The 19,008-nt window shown below is 46.3% G+C and overlaps 1 protein-coding gene across 1 annotated transcript; it reads left to right on the top strand.

Annotated features, from left to right (window-relative positions):
* The first annotated feature begins 6,215 nt into the window (after positions 1–6,215).
* IL1B (interleukin 1 beta) lies at positions 6,216–12,070 on the top strand. The gene is made up of 6 exons (XM_060117337.1): positions 6,216–6,307; positions 6,845–6,893; positions 8,548–8,746; positions 9,540–9,701; positions 11,006–11,136; positions 11,858–12,070. Exons 1-6 carry the CDS (start codon positions 6,216–6,218, stop codon positions 12,068–12,070), a joined length of 846 nt encoding a protein of 281 aa, XP_059973320.1.
* Positions 12,071–19,008: the final 6,938 nt, after the last annotated feature.

Raw genomic sequence — 19,008 nt, 5'->3', positions numbered from 1 at the left:
TTCCCACCAACAGTGTAGGAGGGTTTCCTCTTCTTGTCAACAGTTGTTATATGTGTTCTTCTTTTTTTTTTAAGGCCAATTCCTTTTTTAATAGCAAGATACAAGTAAGATATGTGTTCTTTTTGATGATACCATTCTGACATGTGTGAGGTGATATCTCGTTGTCGTTTTGATTTGCATTTCTCTGATGATTAGCAATGTTGAGCATCCGGTCATGTGCCTGTTGGCCATCTGCATGCCGTCTTTGGAAAAATGTTCATATCTTTTACCATCTTTTTCATCTGGTTGTTTGTTTCTTTTTGATGTTGAATTCTATGAGCAAGGACAGCTTTTTAAAAAGTACTGTTTCTACATTTCTATCCAATAAAAATGGTGTGATGGGACTTCCCTCGTGGTTCAGTGGTTGAGACTTTGCCTTCCAATGTAGGGGGTGCAGGTTCAATCCCTGGTCGGGGAGCTAAGATCCCACATGCCTCAGGACCAAAAAACCAAAACATAAAACAGAAGCAACATTGAAAAAATTCAATAAAAGACTTTTAAAAATGGGCCATATCCCAAAAATATCTTTAAAAAAAAATGGTGTAATATAATGGAGTATGACAGGCGCTTGACTCCTTCAACCTGCAGGCCATACCCAGTTAAGCCCATCCATTTACGTATTACCCATGGCTGCTTTCTCGTAACAGTGGTAAAGTTGAGTGGTTGCAACAAAGCCTAAATTATTTGCTATCTGGTTCTTTTATACATAATGTTTCCAGGCCCCTGGTACAAGTTGTATCAGAGTACTATGTCTGTGGCCGACTCTCCTATACACATGATGTGTGCCAAAAGATATAGAGCACAAAGCCCTTGATATCCACCTCACCCACCCAGGGCTTTTCTGTTGGATCCAAAGGAAGGGCAAGTTTTCACTAGGCTCTCAGGGGTGAAATAATGACTGAGCCTAAGGGAAGAGGCCACAGGAGACCATATACCACGCTGGACCAAGCCTCCTGCTTATATATCTAAGCCCTCCTTATTCTAGACCTAGAGGAAGAATGGAGCATTCCTGGAGTCTGTCTGTCGCCTCTCTGAGTACCTGGGTCCAGGGGGGTAGGAAGCAGGCCCAATTGAGATGATGCTGTGAGAGGAAGAGCAGAGGTCTCAAAACTAAAAATCAGACTGCGCATTCCCAAATAATCCCCGAAGCAGGAGGAAAAGGAGTCAGGTATCCATGGAGACAGGTGTGGTTACACAGGACATTGTTTATACTTTCAGGTGCCAGAAGGACCCGTGGAAATAATGGAAGGAAAATGCAGACTCTTATGAACAGTGTTAGGAAGTCAATGCCAAGGATGAGAAGGGACGTGGGGAAAATGGGAGGGATGGCTGTGCCTTAGTTCTGTTCTGAGCAAGGGAGTGAACAGGGAAGGAATAGCCCACAGCGGGGAGCAGTCATCACTACATGTATCATGATGATATAAGAAGTAACCCATGATTATTTTGCTGGTCTTCTTGTTCAAAGTGATTGAAGACCATTTCAGTGAGGCCAACCTTGATAAGAGAGGTTCAGTGCCCACGATCAGGCAGAAGATGGTACCAAGGCACTTGCTGCTCTGAATCAGTGCCAGGATCCTGTCTCAGAGGAATGACCTACCAGGGTAGAGGGCAACTTGCAGCTGAGAAGGGCTTGGGTGACTCAGTAGCTGAAGAATTCCTCCAAAGCTGGAGCTCCCTGTGACATCCTGGCATTGCCAACACCCCCCCCCACTTCTGCTTGGTCCATTTCCCTGGGTGTCTGCATCTCCATCTCCATCGTCGTGCCTCTTCCAGGCCCTCCCTCCATGCAACTACATCTGTAGTGAGATGTTTTCTGTTTATTGGGAACCGGAAAGAAGTGCTGGGGCCTGAGTGGTCTCCTTGGAAAGACAGGGTTTAATACATGCATTGTGCAACCGGCCTGCTTTACACAATAAGAGGTTTCACTTCCTGAGATGGGCAGGATGCTGCCAGGTTTTGGGTCTGGGCTACAGGGTCAGGATGAGACATGGCAGAACTGTAGAGAGTACTACGTCAAAGGGCATTGCCCCATGGCTCCAAAATTTCCCTTGAGGAGAAAGACTGAGGACTCATGCACCCTGGATACTGGTGCATGAAGAGGCTGGAGAAGTAGATTCATTCCTGACCCCTATCTCGATTCCCAGAAAGAGAATGGATTCACTCAGAAATGACACGAGTCCCTTGCATACCTGCCCTCCTGTCACTGGTTTTCATCCTCCTTCACTCAGTTTGTAATCACATCAGCGACTGAGTGTGTGTCTGTGTTCTCTGTCAGGAGAACTCACAGAGCTACCAGACCACCGGGTCCTGTGGACCCCCAGCATAAAGAGTCTGAGGAAGGTGGTAGTTCCTTCAGTGAGACTTGAGGACCAGGGGTTCATTTCCAGGGTGGATCTTATGAAGGCACAACAGAGTCATCCACCAGGCTCCCTAGGCAGGACCTCTGGGGAGGCTGCACAATCAAACACCCAATTTTATGAGGACTTAGGGACTATTGTTCCCCAAACTCCCAAGAAATGGATGCATTGAATAGGATGCAGCTTTTAGATTCTCTCTGAAACATATAACCTTCCAAAGATGGGATTCTTGTGTCTGCCTTCCTGATATCAAGATACTGGGAGCCCAGTCAGAAGGCTGGTTGGTGAAGCCACTGCATCATCCTTGTCCACAGTAGAGTCTATTTCCCTCCAGCCTGTGAAAGTCAGCAACTCTGTCCCATGAACCATGCTGTGCAAGCCCAGGATTTGGCACAGAGTAAGCACATCCTTGTTTGAGTAAAAACACTGTCAAATTCCTGCTCACCCTTTCAGGCAGCAAAGCTTTACTGCCTGAACTTGCATGTCACACACTGTACTAGACCCAGCTCTAAAAGAGTTCACAGCCTCCTAAGGGAACCAGGTAAGTGAGCCAGGTTTCAATTCGGTGCTATAATAAGTGCTATAATATTGATGTGACAAGGGGGTAGAGAAGGCACCGTTCCCAGACTCCATGCCCCATTTTTGACCCGGTCATTCATTCCTTCTTCTAGGGCTACCCTGGGGCAGTATCCTGGGCAGGCACTCTTCTGGTGTCTGAGTTAAACCAAGTCTGGTGCATTTCTGTACGCTAACAGCAAAATACCTAAAGAGAAATAAAGAAAACAATGCCATTTACAATAACATCGAAATACAAATAAATTTAACCAAGAAGGTGAAAGATCTGTACACTGAAAATTATAAGACATTGATGAAAGAAATCAAAGACACAAATAAATGGAAAGATATCCCATGTTTGGGACTAGAGTAACTAATATTGTTAAACTGTCCATACTACCTAAAGCCGTCTATAGATTCCTTGCAATCCCTATCAAAATTCCAATGGCGGGCTTCCCTGGTGGCGCAGTGGTTGAGAGTCCGCCTGCCGATGCAGGGGACACGGGTTCGTGCCCCGGTCCGGGAAGATCCCACATGCCATGGAGCGGCTGGGCCCGTGAGCCATGGCTGCTGAGCCTGTGCGTCCGGAGCCTGTGCTCCGCAACGGGAGAGGCCACAACAGTGAGAGGTCTGCATACCGCACCAAAAAAAAAAAAATTTCAATGGCATAGTTCACAGAAATATAACAAACAATCCAAAAATTTGTATGGAATCACCAAAGGCCCTGAAGAGCCAAGGCAATCTTAAGAACAGCAAAGCTGGAGGCATCACACTTCCTGACTTCAGACTATATTACAGAGATATATATCTCTAGGTAGAGATATACAAGATGTATATAAAAGAATATTATTTAGCCATAAAAAAAGAAGAAACTCCTGCTGTTTGTCACAACGTGGATGAACCTTGAGGGTGTTATGCTAAGTAAAATAAGTGAGAGGAATTCAAATGCTATATGATCTCACCTATAAGTGGGATCTTAAAAAAAAAAAAAAAAAAAGCAAAACTCACAGGAACAGAGAAAAGAATAGTGGTTGCCAAGGGCTAGAGGTTGGGAGAAATGGGGAGATGTTGGTCAAAGGGTACATACTTTCAGTTATAAGATGAATAAGTTCTGGGAATCTAATGTACAGTATGGTGACTATTATTAGCTACATTGTATCACTGTATCATATGGCGGAAAGTTGCTAAAAGAGTAGATCTTAAATGTTCTCACCACCATATATAGATGTATGTATATGTATGTATATGTGTGAGGTTATGGTTGTGTTAACTAACCTCATTGTGGTAATCTTTTTGATATATATATATATACACCAAATCATCATGTTGTACACCTTAAACTTATACAACGTTATATGTGAATTGCATTACAATAAAGCTAGAGAAATAAACAAAGTCTAATAACTCTTGGACTTACCAAGGGATATAGCCTCAGCTGAATAATCTTATTTGCAAAAATTTTCACTTTTCAGAGTTAACAGAAAAAAATTCTTTTAGGCAAAAAACATCTCTGCTGGGGCCTCCCTGGTGGCGCAAGTGGTTGAGAGTCCGCCTGCCGGTGCAGGGGATGCGGGTTCGTGCCCCGGTCTGGGAGGATCCCATGTGCCGCGGAGCGGCTGGGCCCGTGAGCCATGGCCGCTGAGCCTGCGCGTCCGGAGCCTGCGCGTCCGGAGCCTGTGCTCCGCAACGGGGGAGGCCACAACAGTGAGAGGCCCGCATACCGCAAAAAAAAAAAAAAAAAAAAAAAAAAAAAAACATCTCTGCATCTTAAAAAGGGAATGTGATCACGAAGCCTGACTTATTCACAATCTTTTCAAATATGTTCTCAATCCAGGCTCATTTCACTGTTCACCAAACACTGATGTAGATTCCATATGCAATTGGCTAGGGTACCAGCACCTGGTCTGAATGGGTTGGATGAGCTTGTCTCCAAGGTTTCCCCAGCCCCATCTGGAGCCTGAACCCCTGCACTACTGTGTTTTCATCCTAGCAAGATCAAGTGTCTCCCCAGAGGCTCCGGTAATTGACCCGGAGCCCCCAAGGTAGAAGACAGCACGCTGGGTGCAGAACTGGTAGGGATACTGTTACTTCATTAGGCCCATTTATCCATCTCCAGTGGGAAGGTTCCTAAACTTATGTGCAAAAAGTGAGGGAGCATTTGTGTGTGTGTCTCTCCGCATGTCTTCCACTTTACCCCAGAGATCCTAAATTAAAACGTCCTTCTAACCTAGGAAAACCCAGTATTTTTGATTGACATCATCTGCACAATAGTTGTCAGAAAAAACAACATATATTTGCATGATGACACATTTGCAAAAATGTGTCACAGTTTGCTACCACTTGCCCTTCCAAGGATTAAAGAATTATTTCAGTTTACCCTCTCCCAGAAGTTCCCATCCATCCTCTTTTTTTTTTTTAACTTGGTTGTGAAATCAGTTAACCAAACGGGAAATTTCTCAGCTCCTCACTTCTGCTTTTGAAGGCCATAAAATAGTGAGGGAGAAACTGGCAGACAGCATACCTCCTGGAGGCACAACAGGCCACTCAGGGATTCTATTCTCTCCAGGCAGCCTTCATTGCCCAGGTACCACTTGAATTCTTCCTTATGACTAGGTCCTAAGAGAGTCTCTCTCTCTCTCTCTCTCTCTCTCTCTCTCTTTCTTTCTCTCTCTCTCTCTCCCCCTCTCTCCTTCTCTCCCTCCCTCCCCCCTCCCTCCCTCCTTCTGTCTTGTCCTGAGGGCTGGGCTTTTTGCACAAATGCCAGGTGTACTATAACGCCATAACTTGCAAAATATTGCCTATTAATACTGCTTATCTTGCAGTTGGTGTCTGAGAGCTCAGCATCAAACCTCTGCCCCAGGTCTCCTAATAAATCCACTTCTGGTTTGGGCTTGATTTAGCAAATGCTTTACTCTGGACCCAAAGGATGACTCTTTCACGCATTCACTTATGCATTCAAAGATTGCTTCTTGGGCTTCCCTGGTGGCACAGTGGTTGAGAGTCCGCCTGCCGATGCAGGGGACACGGGCTCGTGCCCCGGTCCGGGAAGATCCCACATGCCGCGGAGCGGCTGGGCCCATGAGCCACGGCCGCTGAGCCTGAGCGTCCGGAGCCTGTGCTCCGCAACGGGAGAGGCCACAGCGGTGAGAGGCCCACATACGGCAAAAAAAAAAAAAAAGATTGCTTCTTTGCATGCCTGCCAGGTACTAGATGCTGAGGGCAATTCACGTGTGAAGGCAGCCCTCGTGGGGACTGGCGTGGCAAATGGTCACTCATTTTCTCCTCTTTACACAGGTTTCTGAAGCAAGCATGGCAACGGTACCTGAACCCGCCAACGAAGTGATGGCTTACTACAGGTCAGTGGGAAAATTGATACCAGTAATGTGAACAGGGCTCCCCTCTCAAGAGTGTGGAGTGTGTCATCTGTGCTTGAAGACCAGATTTGCCGCCCCAAACTGCCTCTTTCAGTGGCAAGCAGGGTTCCAAGGCAAACCTGGTTTAAAGACTGATTTTCCACTCTAAGTCTGGCCTTGGCACCCATAGGCCATCTAGATGTTGCTGCAGGGACTGCCTGCAGAGGGCAAACAGGAAGGAAAGACGCCAAGTGGACAATACAAGGGATCCCTTGCCATATTTGGCTTACATGAGTCGGAAAGCTCAGATTTTAACTGGGCTGGAAGTTAGGTCTCAGCATGCAACAGACAGCAACGGGGGTACCTGCCCGGCCTCATTTGTTTTTCCATTGCATATCACCACGGAACCTGGCAGCTTCAGGCAGCCCTGAGGAACATGCCATTCGCAGTTTCCTATTAAAGGTGAAGATGGTTTGCAGGGAAGGAAAAATAATCTTGTCCAGGAGACATAATTGAACAATCTCTCTGTTTTTATTACAGTGACGAGAATGACCTGTTATTTGAGGCTGACGGCCCCAAACAGATGAAGGTGAGTCCATGGGCTTCGCTCTCCACACATGAAGGGGCTCTGACATGGGAAAGACTCAAGGAAAGGGGGCCACCTTGTTCCTGTGGAATTTTGTGTTCGAATGATTTTCTCCTCTTCCGGTGAGACAGACGCGGGCTGGCCACTACGCAGCTCCCACGCCACCACAGTGGTTCACTGAGGCTTGGTGATGGTGGCCATGCTTGCAGAGAGTGAGGGGGAATTACAGTGGAGATAGTGTTTGCTGTCTCATGTTAGGAAGACGGTCCAGGCTCCAGTGCAAATTTGATTCTCCTTTTAGAAGAGGCTTTTAGCCCTAAGAGTGATGAAACTACGTTAATCACTTAAGTCACACTCTGAGACCCAGAGAAGATGATCTTGAGAATGAACATGTCTGCATCCTTTAAGGGTGGAGTTGTTTTTTGCTCCCTGGGGAGGAGCTTATGATAACAGGGAGTAGGTGATGTACAGGAAAAGTTTAGTTGGGGGTGGCAAGAAAATTATTCACTTGCCAGTAGATCTTGGTCAAGTCATTTTACCCCTCTGATCCTCCTCTGAAAAATAAGGCTCATGAGCTGGATGATGTCAGAGACCCTAGCATCCCGCAGCCTTCAGTTCTGAAATACTGTCAACAGGAGCTAAGTCTTTCCCAGCAGAGGAGTATTTCTCTGACTCTTATCTTTACAGAGAGCCTCGCTGATGTTCCAGCTGGCTCTTCTCTTCTGTAAGAGGCCTGATGACTTTCCCAGTGTGTCCAGCCATCAGCCCAACTAATGCAGTTGTACAGATGAGCAGGCAGCTACTTCTCTCTTACTTTTTTAGTTCATGGCAGCCTCCTCCAGCCTCCTCATCCAGTCTCAGGCTTGTTAAAAGCACATTTCTTTAAAGTTTTTAAAACCAGCGTAACTGGTTTTCTCCGGCCCTGGGTGGAGTGCGACTTCTGTGCCCGGCCCTCCTCCACTGTCTCTTCCGGGAGCCTGGCTCTCCCTCATCTGGGGCCTCTGCTCTGGGCAGGAACTTCTCTCGCACTCAGCTTTCCTCTGCACTGTTACATGTCTCTTTAGCTGTCCTTCAAGCTTTTAAACCATTATCGTGCCTTGGGGGCAACCTCAGTTAAGCCTTAATGCAGTTAGTTATACAGGTTCTCTGAATAAGGTGGAAATGGGAACCTATTTCACGAACAGTAACCACTTTTAAAGTATTGGCAGGTTATTTATGAGAGAACATTTGAGAAAAAAAAAAAACTTGTATAGAATAATTGTTGATTGAGCATAGATGTATTGAAAATATGATGATCATCATTGCCATGAAAAATTAACTACATAGTGTTAGTGCATTAGATTTACAAAAATATCAAAAGTGTAAGAAGGTATAAGTTTATGGTTAGGTGGAGCATGTGTAAAAGAGATAAGGTAGAAATGGGATTTATTCTAGAAGAATACCACATAGAGCATCAGAAAGCCAACGTTTTAGTTTTGGGTCTGCCTGTCTCTTGCCACGTGCCCTTGGGTAAGCCACTTAACCTCTCTGGGCTGCGGAGAGATGAACGTTTATCCTTAGAAGCTCTGTTACCCGCTCCTTCGTCCTCTCTCAGGTCAAAACCAGAGTCTTCTGGCACAAGCACCTTCCCACGCTGACTTCCTTATTCTCTCCACAGTGCTGCGTCCAACACCTGGACCTCAGCTCCGTGGGAGATGGGAGCATCCAACTGCAAATCTCCCACCAGCTCTACAACAAGAGCTTCAGGCAGGTGGTGTCAGTCATCGTGGCCATGGAGAAGCTGAAGAAGATTCCCTGCTCACAGGCCTTCCAGGACGATGGCCTGAGGAGCATCTTTTCACTCATCTTTGAAGAAGGTACCTAATGAGAGCTGAGGGCAGACACAAGATTGCTGGTCATTTCCTTCTCAGAGGCCGTAACCCAGCAGTCAACTAAACTTCCCTAAAGCTGAAACCCTTTAAAAGTAGAAGGCCCAGCAGTGAGAGGCAAACAGAGACACCTAGAAACCCAATTAATCATCTCTTTAGTTGAAAGTATTCTTTTTTTTTTTTTTTGTCTTCCATCAGATTGATTTGTTCACTTAAAAGATTTTTTAAGGAATTCTTTACTGAAATGATGGTGTAACTGGCTATAGTGCTCTTAATCTTAAGAATGGAAGCTTTTCCAGAATATATTTATAGTCACGCATAAAATGGTACCCAAAATGTTACATCTCAAGACACGACTGTATACAATCCAATTTGGTGATGGTTTTAGTCTCATTTTTAGTTGTTGAAACTATTCTTAAAATAGGACCTTGATAACTACTGATATTTGCAAAGCACCCAATCATTCTGAGGGCTTTCACTTATGTATCTCCTGCGAGCCTCAGAATATCCCTGTTGGGCCAGTTCTATTGCCACTGCCATTTTACATAAGTAGCTCCACGGCTCATCCACAGCCATCAATAGAGCTGAGGCTTGAACCCAAATCTTAGGGTGCCAGGCCCAGTGTTCTGACGCACCCCAGCTTCCTCCCCACCAATGTTATAATCAAGCTTCGGCTGTGCATGCTCAGATATCCTCCAAGGAACCAAATTCTGCTGCTTCACAGCATCAGGCCTGCCCTTCTGAGCTTCCACCTAAACGACGTCTGTGCTCCACATTTTAGAGCCTGTCATCTTTGAAACGTACAATGATGAACTTCTGTGCGACGCGAGTGTGCAGTCGCTGAACTGCAAACTCCAGGACAAAGAGCAAAAATCCCTGGTGCTGGCTAGTCCATGTGTGCTGAAGGCTCTCCACCTCCTCGCACGGGACGTGAACCGAGAAGGTACCTGGGGACACCCTGCTTCTTTTCTTGGCCTCCTGGTAGCTTGCTAATTCTCTACACTTTCAACAGAGTAGATGATTCAGGCAAATGATCAACAGCAGTGAAATAACATATAATAAAGGATATGGTAGTGCCATGTCAGTGCTTCTTTTAGAAAAGAGTCATTTGATGGACAAGACCTAACTGCCTGTGGGTTCTTTCTTCCTGTCGTTGGAGTTGAAACTAGAATGGTGAGGAGATAATTTGTTCCCCCACCTCATTCCCAGCCCCGCCCCCTCACCCCTAACATCTTTCCCGCCCAATACCAGATGGTTCCTTAGAGGGAAACCTTACTGACAAGCAGGAACTTCTATCTCTCTACTGTCACTGGCAATTGTCTCAAGTCCGGGGGGCCCATGGGTTGTGGGAATCTGCCTGGCACTTTGGCACCATGGCTGAATCCTGTATGCAGGGGTGCGGTCAAGGGGGCAGCTGAAAGAAGCAGGCTGTTCTCTTCCAAGGCTGCTGACCTTGGAGAGAGGCATCACTGGGGGAAGGCTTCCTGGTGTCAGCCAAGCCAAGACAGCCCTGTTTCTTTAGAATTGCACTGTGAGCGTGACCTTGGGGCCTCCAAGTGAGACAGACAGCTATGACTAAGGAAGATTAAAATGCATGTCTCGGGCTTCCCTGGTGGTGCAGTGGTTGGGGGTCCGCCTGCCAATGCAGGGGACACAGGTTCGTGCCCCGGTCCGGGAAGATCCCACATGCCGCGGAGCAGCTGGGCCCGTTACCCATGGCCGCGGAGGCTGTGCTCTGCAACGGGAGAGGCCACAACAGTGAGAGGCCCGCGTACCGCATTAAAAAAAAAGAAATGCGTGTCTCTCTTTGCAGCCACTTTTCCCAGCTAAGCTCCTTTCCCAGGTTCTTCCCACTTCCTTCTCTACGTTCCTGAAACAGATCCGTGCCCGATGTTTTCCCGGGACCCAGCTTTCTCTCTTTTCTCGCTTTTCACGTTGATCAAATTGTTCTGCTCTTGTGGATGGACACATCACCCATCAGGGACAAGATGACTCTCTGCAGTTTCTAAAAATCAGACCCCCTGATTCTTCTTTGCCACTGTGGTGAGGCTCTGAGAAGCCCCTAAACCTTCTTTGAGGAAAAACCTGATTCAACCAACTGAACCTGCTATGATCTGCGAGAAGCCCCATTACCCTGTCTGTTAAGCCATAGGAACCTTGGTGTGGGTTTCCGCAGAGGATGCTAAATTGTAAGAGTCCCTGCAGTGCTGTGTGTCCCTAACCATAAGACCCCTTTCCTCTTCCCAGTGGTTTTCTGCATGAGCTTCGTGCAAGGAGATGAAAGTGAGGACAAGATACCTGTGGCCTTAGGCCTCAAGGAAAAGAATCTATACCTGTCTTGTGTGATGAAAGGCGGTAGGCCCACCCTGCAGCTGGAGGTGAGTGGGTACCAGGGGCTGAAGGCCCTTCTCAGGATCCTCTGAAGGACCCCTAGCCATCACTTTCTTCCAAGACAACTACCTCTTCCCCTTAGAAATTCTGGGAGCAGGGCTACTTGGTAATTTTGCATAGATGTAAATAAGTTTAATGTAAGTGTTAAATGCATGCAACTTCCACTCCCACCACAGAAAATGAAATCATTATGTAGATGTTCTTGTGTCTCGCCACTGTTACCACCCAATAGATTATACATTGTTAAGGTTGCTCCACTTGATAGATGACGCTTTGGGAACTTAATCTGCTCAGGGGACCTGTCACCTGTCATCATTTCCAACCCTCTCCCAAAATCACACCTCCCCTCCCCTGCTTTCCCAGCAAAAGCTTCATTTCCAAGCTGAAGGGCCATGAGGAAAAATACAGCAAAGTCCCTGGAAACAGATACACCTAGGAGCTTTAACCTAATTTTCACTTTTGAAAAACATTCCCACCTCTGTTATGCTCCCTAGCATTTGATGCTAAGTTTCAGAAAAGGATAAGGGACATCTTCAGTCACCACACAGAAACCTGGGGTCTCAAAGATAACTCAGGAGTCTGGCTCCTGGGCCTGGACCTGCATATCCATTTTCTCTGTAGCCGACCCAGAGAACATCTTTGTCCAGATCAGAGTAGAGCGTCTGTGTCCCTGCCCTCATGAAAATGTTTATTTCTGTTTTGCTGCAGGAGGTAGACCCCAAAACTTACCCAAAGTGGAAGATGGAAAAACGATTTGTCTTCAACAAGACAGAAATCAAGAATGTAGTTGAATTTGAGTCTGCCCTGTACCCCAACTGGTACATCAGCACCTCTCAAGCAGAAGAAAAGCCCATCTTCCTAGGACAATCCAAAGGCGGCCATGATATAACTGACTTCACCATGGAAATCATCTCTCCCTAAAGGAAGCTGCACCCAGAGTCCATATGGGCTGAATGACCCTGAGGGCTGGCAGAAGGGGAACCGAAGAGCATGGCTGCAGCCTGAACTTCACTGTTGTCTAATCAATGCCCAACTGCCCTCTGTATGTTCGTGCTAGGAGATCTCCTGCCCACCAGCCAGCAGGAATAACCCCACTCTTCTTCTGCCTGTCCTCAGACCCCATCCACTGAGCCAGCCCTCTCTCACCTCTTCCACTCGCTCAAAGCCAGCCTGGCAGAAACCATGGCACACTAGGTTCAAAGAAATCCTCTGTCCTTTGCACACAGCTTCTGATGAGTGACAATTTAACTATTTATTTATTTATTTATTGGTGGGTTAATCTATTTAATTTAATTCAAGGGGGCCAAGAAGCAGCAGAGTCTGTGAAAAATCCTAGTCTTCGACATCTATGGAACCAATTTCATTTGGGCTAGTGTGCCATCTTGATATTAAGTCCTTTCACTAAGCCTGAAAACATTTAAGCTCAGATCATTTAAACAGGAATATTTATGAATGAGGAAGGATGATCAGATTGTTCAATGATTTTGAAATAAATTTCACTGAAAACAAATTTTTTGCCACGTGGTCATTGACTTGTCTTGGATCTGACATAGAAGAGTCAAGGTAAATGGGGCCATGAGCATTCTCCTTGGGGAGTTAGAAGCCCATTCCTCATCACTGAATGCAAAATACTTAGGAATATCACTGGTCAGAAAAGACCAGCCTTGATACCTCTCCCTTTCGTTTCTATTGTTCATCAAAAGTATATCTGGTGCACAAGCTTCCTCTGATAAACAGGATCAACTAAAACATTATGGGGAGTAAGCATTGGTGGTAACAGCTGCCAAGTATTTCTCTATTCGTTTATCCAACAAACATGTATTAAGCAAAAGCTATGTCTTAAGGGCTGGGGGTACAGAAACCGGAAAGGTAAGGCGTTCCTAGTTAGATAGGAGAGGCAGACATATACAAACACACAAAAAAGGCAGCATAACAAGTAGATGAGGCAAAAAATGAAAGGAGCAGCTAAGAGGGTTGACAAGATCTGCTCTGGGGGACGGAGGGCCAAGTGGGGTGACATTTCAATCAGGCCTAAAAGCATGAGCAGGAGTTCCCCACACAAAGGAAAGGAAAGGGTACTCCAGGTAGAGGGAACTGTATGAACACAGGCCTGGAGGGTGTAGGAGGAACGAGACCAGGAGTAAATTCTCAGGATTGCAGAAGCCACCCGAAGCCAAGTCAAAACACAAAAACAAGCCAGGGGAAAAAAGAATTGTGTTCTCAGACAAAGAGATCATTTGCTTACTATATAAAGAGTTCCCTCAAAACATTAGAGAAAAACAAGAACAAAAATCCACCAAGACAACAGGCAGAAATTTAACAAAACAGTGTATGAACAGGCTCTCCACAGGAAAAGGAAATACTATCTGATCTTGGACAGAGTAGAATACGTTCGATATTACTTATAATAAGAAAGTTGAATTACCAGCACCTTGAGATACCAGTGTTCTCCTATCAGATTAGCAAAAATCAAAAGTTTAACATCAGGCCCTGTTGGGAAGACTGTGGGGAAACCTCCACTCTTTTCTTTTTTTTAAACATCTTTATTGGAGTAGAATTGCTTTACAATGGTGTGTTAGTTTCTGCGTTATAACAAAGTGAATCAGCTATACATATACACTTATCCCCATATCCCCTCCCTCTTGCGTCTCCCTCCCACCCTCACTATCCCACCCCTCTAGGTGGTCACAAAGCACCGAGCTGATCTCCCTGTGCTATGCAGCTGCTTCCCACTAGCTAGCTATTTTACATTTGGTAGTGTATACATGACCATGCCACTCTCTCACTTCGTCCCAGCTTACCCTTCCCCCCTTCCTGTGTCCTCAAGTCCATTCTCTTTATTCCTGTCCTGCCCCTAGGTTCTTCAGAACCATTTTTTCTTAGATTCCATATATATGTGTTAGCATACGGTATCTGTTTTTCTCTTTCTGACTTACTTGACTCTGTATGACAGACTCTAGGTCCATCCACCTCACTACAAATAACTCAGTTTCATTTCTTTTTATGGCTGAGTAATACTCCACTGTATACATGTGCCTTCAAAAAAAAAAAAAAGAACAGGAGGGCCTTCCCTGGTGGTCCAATGGTTAAGACTCCGCCCTTCCACTGCAAGGGGCATGGGTTCAATCCCTGGTCGGGGAACTAAGATCTCGCATGCCACGCGGTGCAGCCAAACAAACAAATAAATAAATAAATAAGAGCAAGAGACAGTGTTTATAGGATGCTAGCTTTTATGTAACAAACAGCAGAAGAAAATAAGGCGGTCCTTTCCAATGTCTTTTATCTGATTTCGAAAATTCTGGAAGCTACGTAAGAAATTTAAAAAGTAGCCATGAGGGGTTGGGGAATAAGATACAAGGGGATAAGGGTGGGAGCAAGACATTTCTCTTAATACTTTTTATATTGTTTGATTCTTGAATCATGTGACTATATTACATATTCAAATAAAATAGTACTAATTTTTTGTTTGTTTGTTTTTTGTTTTTTTGCGGTACGCGGGCCTCCCACCACCGTGGCCCCTCCCGCCGCGGAGCACAGGCTCTGGACGCGCAGGCTCAGCGGCCATGGCTCACGGGCCCAGCCGCTCCGCGGCACGTGGGATCCGCCCGGACCGGGGCACGAACCCGCATCCCCTGCATCGGCAGGCGGACTCAACCACTGCGCCATCAGGGAAGCCCTAGTACTAATTTTTTGAAAGCCAGCAGGGCCGCACCCCCCGCTCAGTCTGCTTCCTAACTGCAGTACAAAAGGATGGGATGGCTATGAGCAGCAAGCATCCAAGTGGTACCCATCCTCAACACGTAACAGGGCTCCTGGGAGGCAGGGAGCTGCTTTGGGGAGAAATCAGAGGTGCCCCTGGGAGCCCCAGCGGCGATACTATCCCCTTTCCTTGGTTCAGTGATACAATTCCACCCACCTCTCTGAGGCCCAAAAGGGAAGACACACCAGCCAAAATGACAAAGTGTGAAGGCATCTCACCTCGTGAGGAAGCCAGATTCCCAATCATCTCTGTGAGAGAAACTTCGTACCTCCATTTTGGAGGGAAAATTGACAGTGTCTAATTGATTTCTAACATGACTTCCTGTTGCACTATTTGGTGTCTTCCCTAAAGAAACAAATTTCAGGAGGTTTACTTTAGAATTGTTTAGGAAAAGTTTAACAGAATAAGCTGGAAACAACCTAAATGTCCTTTGGTAGGAAAAAGTTTAAAGAAAACAGCTAAAAAGAAAAAGAGAGCTCTGAAATGGAAGGAGATCCAGGCAAATCACTGTGAGAAAAAGTCAAGTTGCCGAACAGTAAGTACAAAATGATACCATTTACATCAAAGAAAAAAACACGGCCCATCCAGAATGCATAGCTATGTGCTTCTAAGAGCACGGCAAGCAGAGAGCTCTGGAAGAGTATGGACTGGACTGAAAATAGCGGTTACTTGAGGTGGGATGGGGCTGGGAGGGGGTCGTCAAGAGGAACTTTAGCTTTATTTATAAAGCTTGAATTTTTTTACAAGAGGACTATATTCATGAATTACATATATATATACATTTTAATCTTTTGCATTAAAATATTCAATTTGAAATGTGTTTCAATTCCTGGACCTGAGCCAAACACTAAAATAGATCTTCCAAGGGCTCTTCTATTCCTGGTTTGGGACCAAATTATTTCCCTGGGAACAGCTCTCCTTTCTCTACACTGGGTAGCCTTATCCTGGAAAAGAAAAATGGCCTATTTCTAAATGGAAAGGGTCAGATGGTTGAGTGAGGAGAGGCAGTGCCCTCCCCATGCCCACACTTGATCCAGCCCAGGAAACACAACCAGAAGTATGAAGGCTCTCCAATGGGCTGGGAAGTCTGTTCGTCTGTACCACACCAGCACAGCTCTGACCAGCTTTCAAGGAGATCCCATCCACGTACTTGGAGAGTAAGAGGTCAGCGCTTCTGAATTTGACTTGATGTCTTGGATTCTGTGTGAGGCAGACAGTAGGATTAGGGTGTGGCTCATCCCATAAGCTTGGACTGCAATAAGCAGGTGGGGGAAGGTCAGTGATGCAACGGTGGGTGGGAGCATACCTTGTCTGAAGGACAGGTTAGGAGTGGGTGACTGCTACAACATCCTGGTCAGAGGGGCAAGGGTAAGTCCATGTGCCTTCTGTGCAGACCTCCTCCCCACCCCATTCCTCACTCCCCAGTACAAACTTGCTGAACTACCCACAACCGTCTGATTCAACTGGATGCCAGGGTGAGGATGACCTAAAGAACTGGTAAGATGCCCGCCCAGGGGTGTGGGACCACATCTTGCCTCCTAAACTGGCAGTTTGGAAGCAAGCCAAGTGATTCAATTCTCTACCTGGGAAGTCCAGAAGCACTGCTTTGCTTACTTGTATAAGCATGACTGTTTGCTTACACAAGAATCATGAAAATTCACATCCCTCTCTGAAAGCAGGTCATAAAAACATGAAATGCAGCAAGTGTACCAGGAAAAGTAGGGCAGGAAGGGGCAAGGAGGGTGCCAGGGACCTGGGCCACCTTCTCTAATCAGGGACATCACTGTATCTGAGAATATTTTCCCTTCTGGCAAATGGGGCAGCTAGAGACAGAGAGGTCCAGGTTGTCCTGGGCAGGTGGGACCTTCTGGGAACTAAGGTGTGAGTTGTGACAGTTATTTGGCCACTCCCTTCCAAGTCTTGAGTTTCCCCACAGGCTGTTTGAAAGGGCCAATGCTTCTCTTTCTCTCCAGCCCCTCACCTCCAGTACTTGCACCCCAATCCCACCAGCCCTCGGAGACAAAGGGTATGAAATCCTTCATCCGCCAGGGATCAGGTGGGCCGAGGGAGTCCCAGCCACTGCCTGAGGTTCCTGAGGCTATACGTCAACCTGAAGAAGCACCGGTCAGAAGGGGCCACAGTGTTTACGTGTGAATGTTGGGTGTGGATCAGTCCTTGGACCAGAAGGATGTGTGGAATCCAGGAGCATTTACACACGCTATGGTTTGGCTTTAAAGTAAAATATATCAGGAACACCTGGAAGAGCTGTCAAACTTGGAAGGTGAGCCTCGCTGTCCTCCCACCCTTGGGGGTGAGACCCTTGTCCCAAGTAGGTAATGTCCTCCTGCTGCACCGTCTACCGTGAGCCTTACTGCCAGAGCAGCAAGTCCAGTTCCCTTCCCAAAAGGCCTTCTGGGGCCGTAATCCTTGTGGAATGTTAGTCTTCCAATATTTTAGCTTACATGCTGCAACCAAGCAGAACACTTTGGGGCTCACAACATTGTAAATCAACTGTACTTCGATTTTTAAAAATCTACGAAGGACATTGTAGGTCACTCCAGCCTCCTTTCTACTACTCATGGGGCTGCTGCCCTGGTGCTGTGTTCACTGGACTGGTTGAATAGGCCAAGAGTGACAGCCTCATGTCAGGGTGTCAGGGGATGGCAGTGACAACACCTCATCAAGTTCTGCTGCACAGTGAGGGGGAGAAGGCTGACGTGGAGGCCTGGGACCACTCTGACCTCTGGCTTCTTTTCTTCATCTGTAATGATGGGGGTGGTCTACAGCCGTATTAAAAAAAATGATGGGGGTGCAGGGAGATCTAGCATCTGTGGTTCAGTTCATCATCAGTGATAGGAAAGTAGCTTAGCTTTCTTAGGATAGAGAATAAAGGGTGGGTGCAATGAGAGGTGTTGTTTTATGTGAGATGGTCAGGGAAGGGGGCTTGAGCAGAGACGTAGGGAGGGTGCACATCTTGCAAAGATCTGGGGAGACGGCATGCCAAGGGGAGGTTGGTGTGTATGACGTATAGGAGAGGGGAAAATTTTTTCCTCTACCCTTCCAGGTTCTTTTTGGCTGGTCTAACAATGAAATTGACATAAAACATCAACCGGAGAAAACCAACTGAATTTAATTTCACACATAGAGGAACTCCAAAGATATAAGACTCAAAGAAGTGACCAAAGTAGGCAGCTTTTATACCTTTTAGATAAAGAAAATATGTGAAAATGTGACAAAATGTAGGGGTTTTTGCTTAGGGCAGCAGATTACTGACATAACAAAATTTGTTTGTTTCTACATCTTTCTTGGCCTTGAATTCCCTATCTCTGACCATAAAGATGCCTCCTGTCCTTCTGCTGTAGGTAGGATATCTTCCCATGGGAGATTTATTTCCTGTTTTGGGAGGGGACAAAAGAGGGTCAGAGCCTTCTTCTTGCACCGGCTGTTTCCAAAGTAACTTTATTTCAAAATAGTCAATATACCAAAGTGGCATATTTGAAGGCAGCCTGCTTTGAACCCCATCAGTTGCAGAGTAAGTAGTCCGATGTGGCGGAAGCAGAGTGAGCGAAGGGGAGGGGGCTGGAGAGGAGGATGGGGGCGGGGCAGGCAAGGGCCAGGTCTCTGTGTAAGGACTTTGGACTTAGTGTGTTATGCAAAGCATCCTACACACGGAAGGGATGACCTCACAGAAGTTTTATCACTCTTGCTGTTGTGTGAAGAATGGACCCTGGGGGCAGGAGGAGAGGGTGTCAAGAAAGAAAGCAGAAAGACCAGTTAGGAGGCTGTGGCAATGAACTACACAGGAGACAGTGGTACCTTGGACCAGGGTAATAGCAGAGAAGGTGAGAAGGGAGGTGTTCTGGGCATTGTGAGAGCAGAACTGGCTGACAGAGTAAATGTGGGAGGTAAAGGAAAGAGAGTAATCAAGGGGCACTCACAGGTTGAGAGCTGATTAACTGGGCAAATGGGGGTATTTAACAGAAATGGGGAAGACTTGGGAAGGAACAAGTATCATCCTGGGGGGAGGGGATGCTCCAAAAGTCCTGTTCTGGGCCAAGTTTCATTTGAGATATATATTAGACATCCATGAGAATATAAA

Source organism: Mesoplodon densirostris, chromosome 14 (assembly GCF_025265405.1).
Source record: "Mesoplodon densirostris isolate mMesDen1 chromosome 14, mMesDen1 primary haplotype, whole genome shotgun sequence".
Classification (NCBI taxonomy): Eukaryota; Metazoa; Chordata; class Mammalia; order Artiodactyla; family Ziphiidae; genus Mesoplodon; species Mesoplodon densirostris.
Note: the sequence above shows the minus strand (reverse complement) of the source record. Positions and strands in the feature narration are given on the sequence as shown.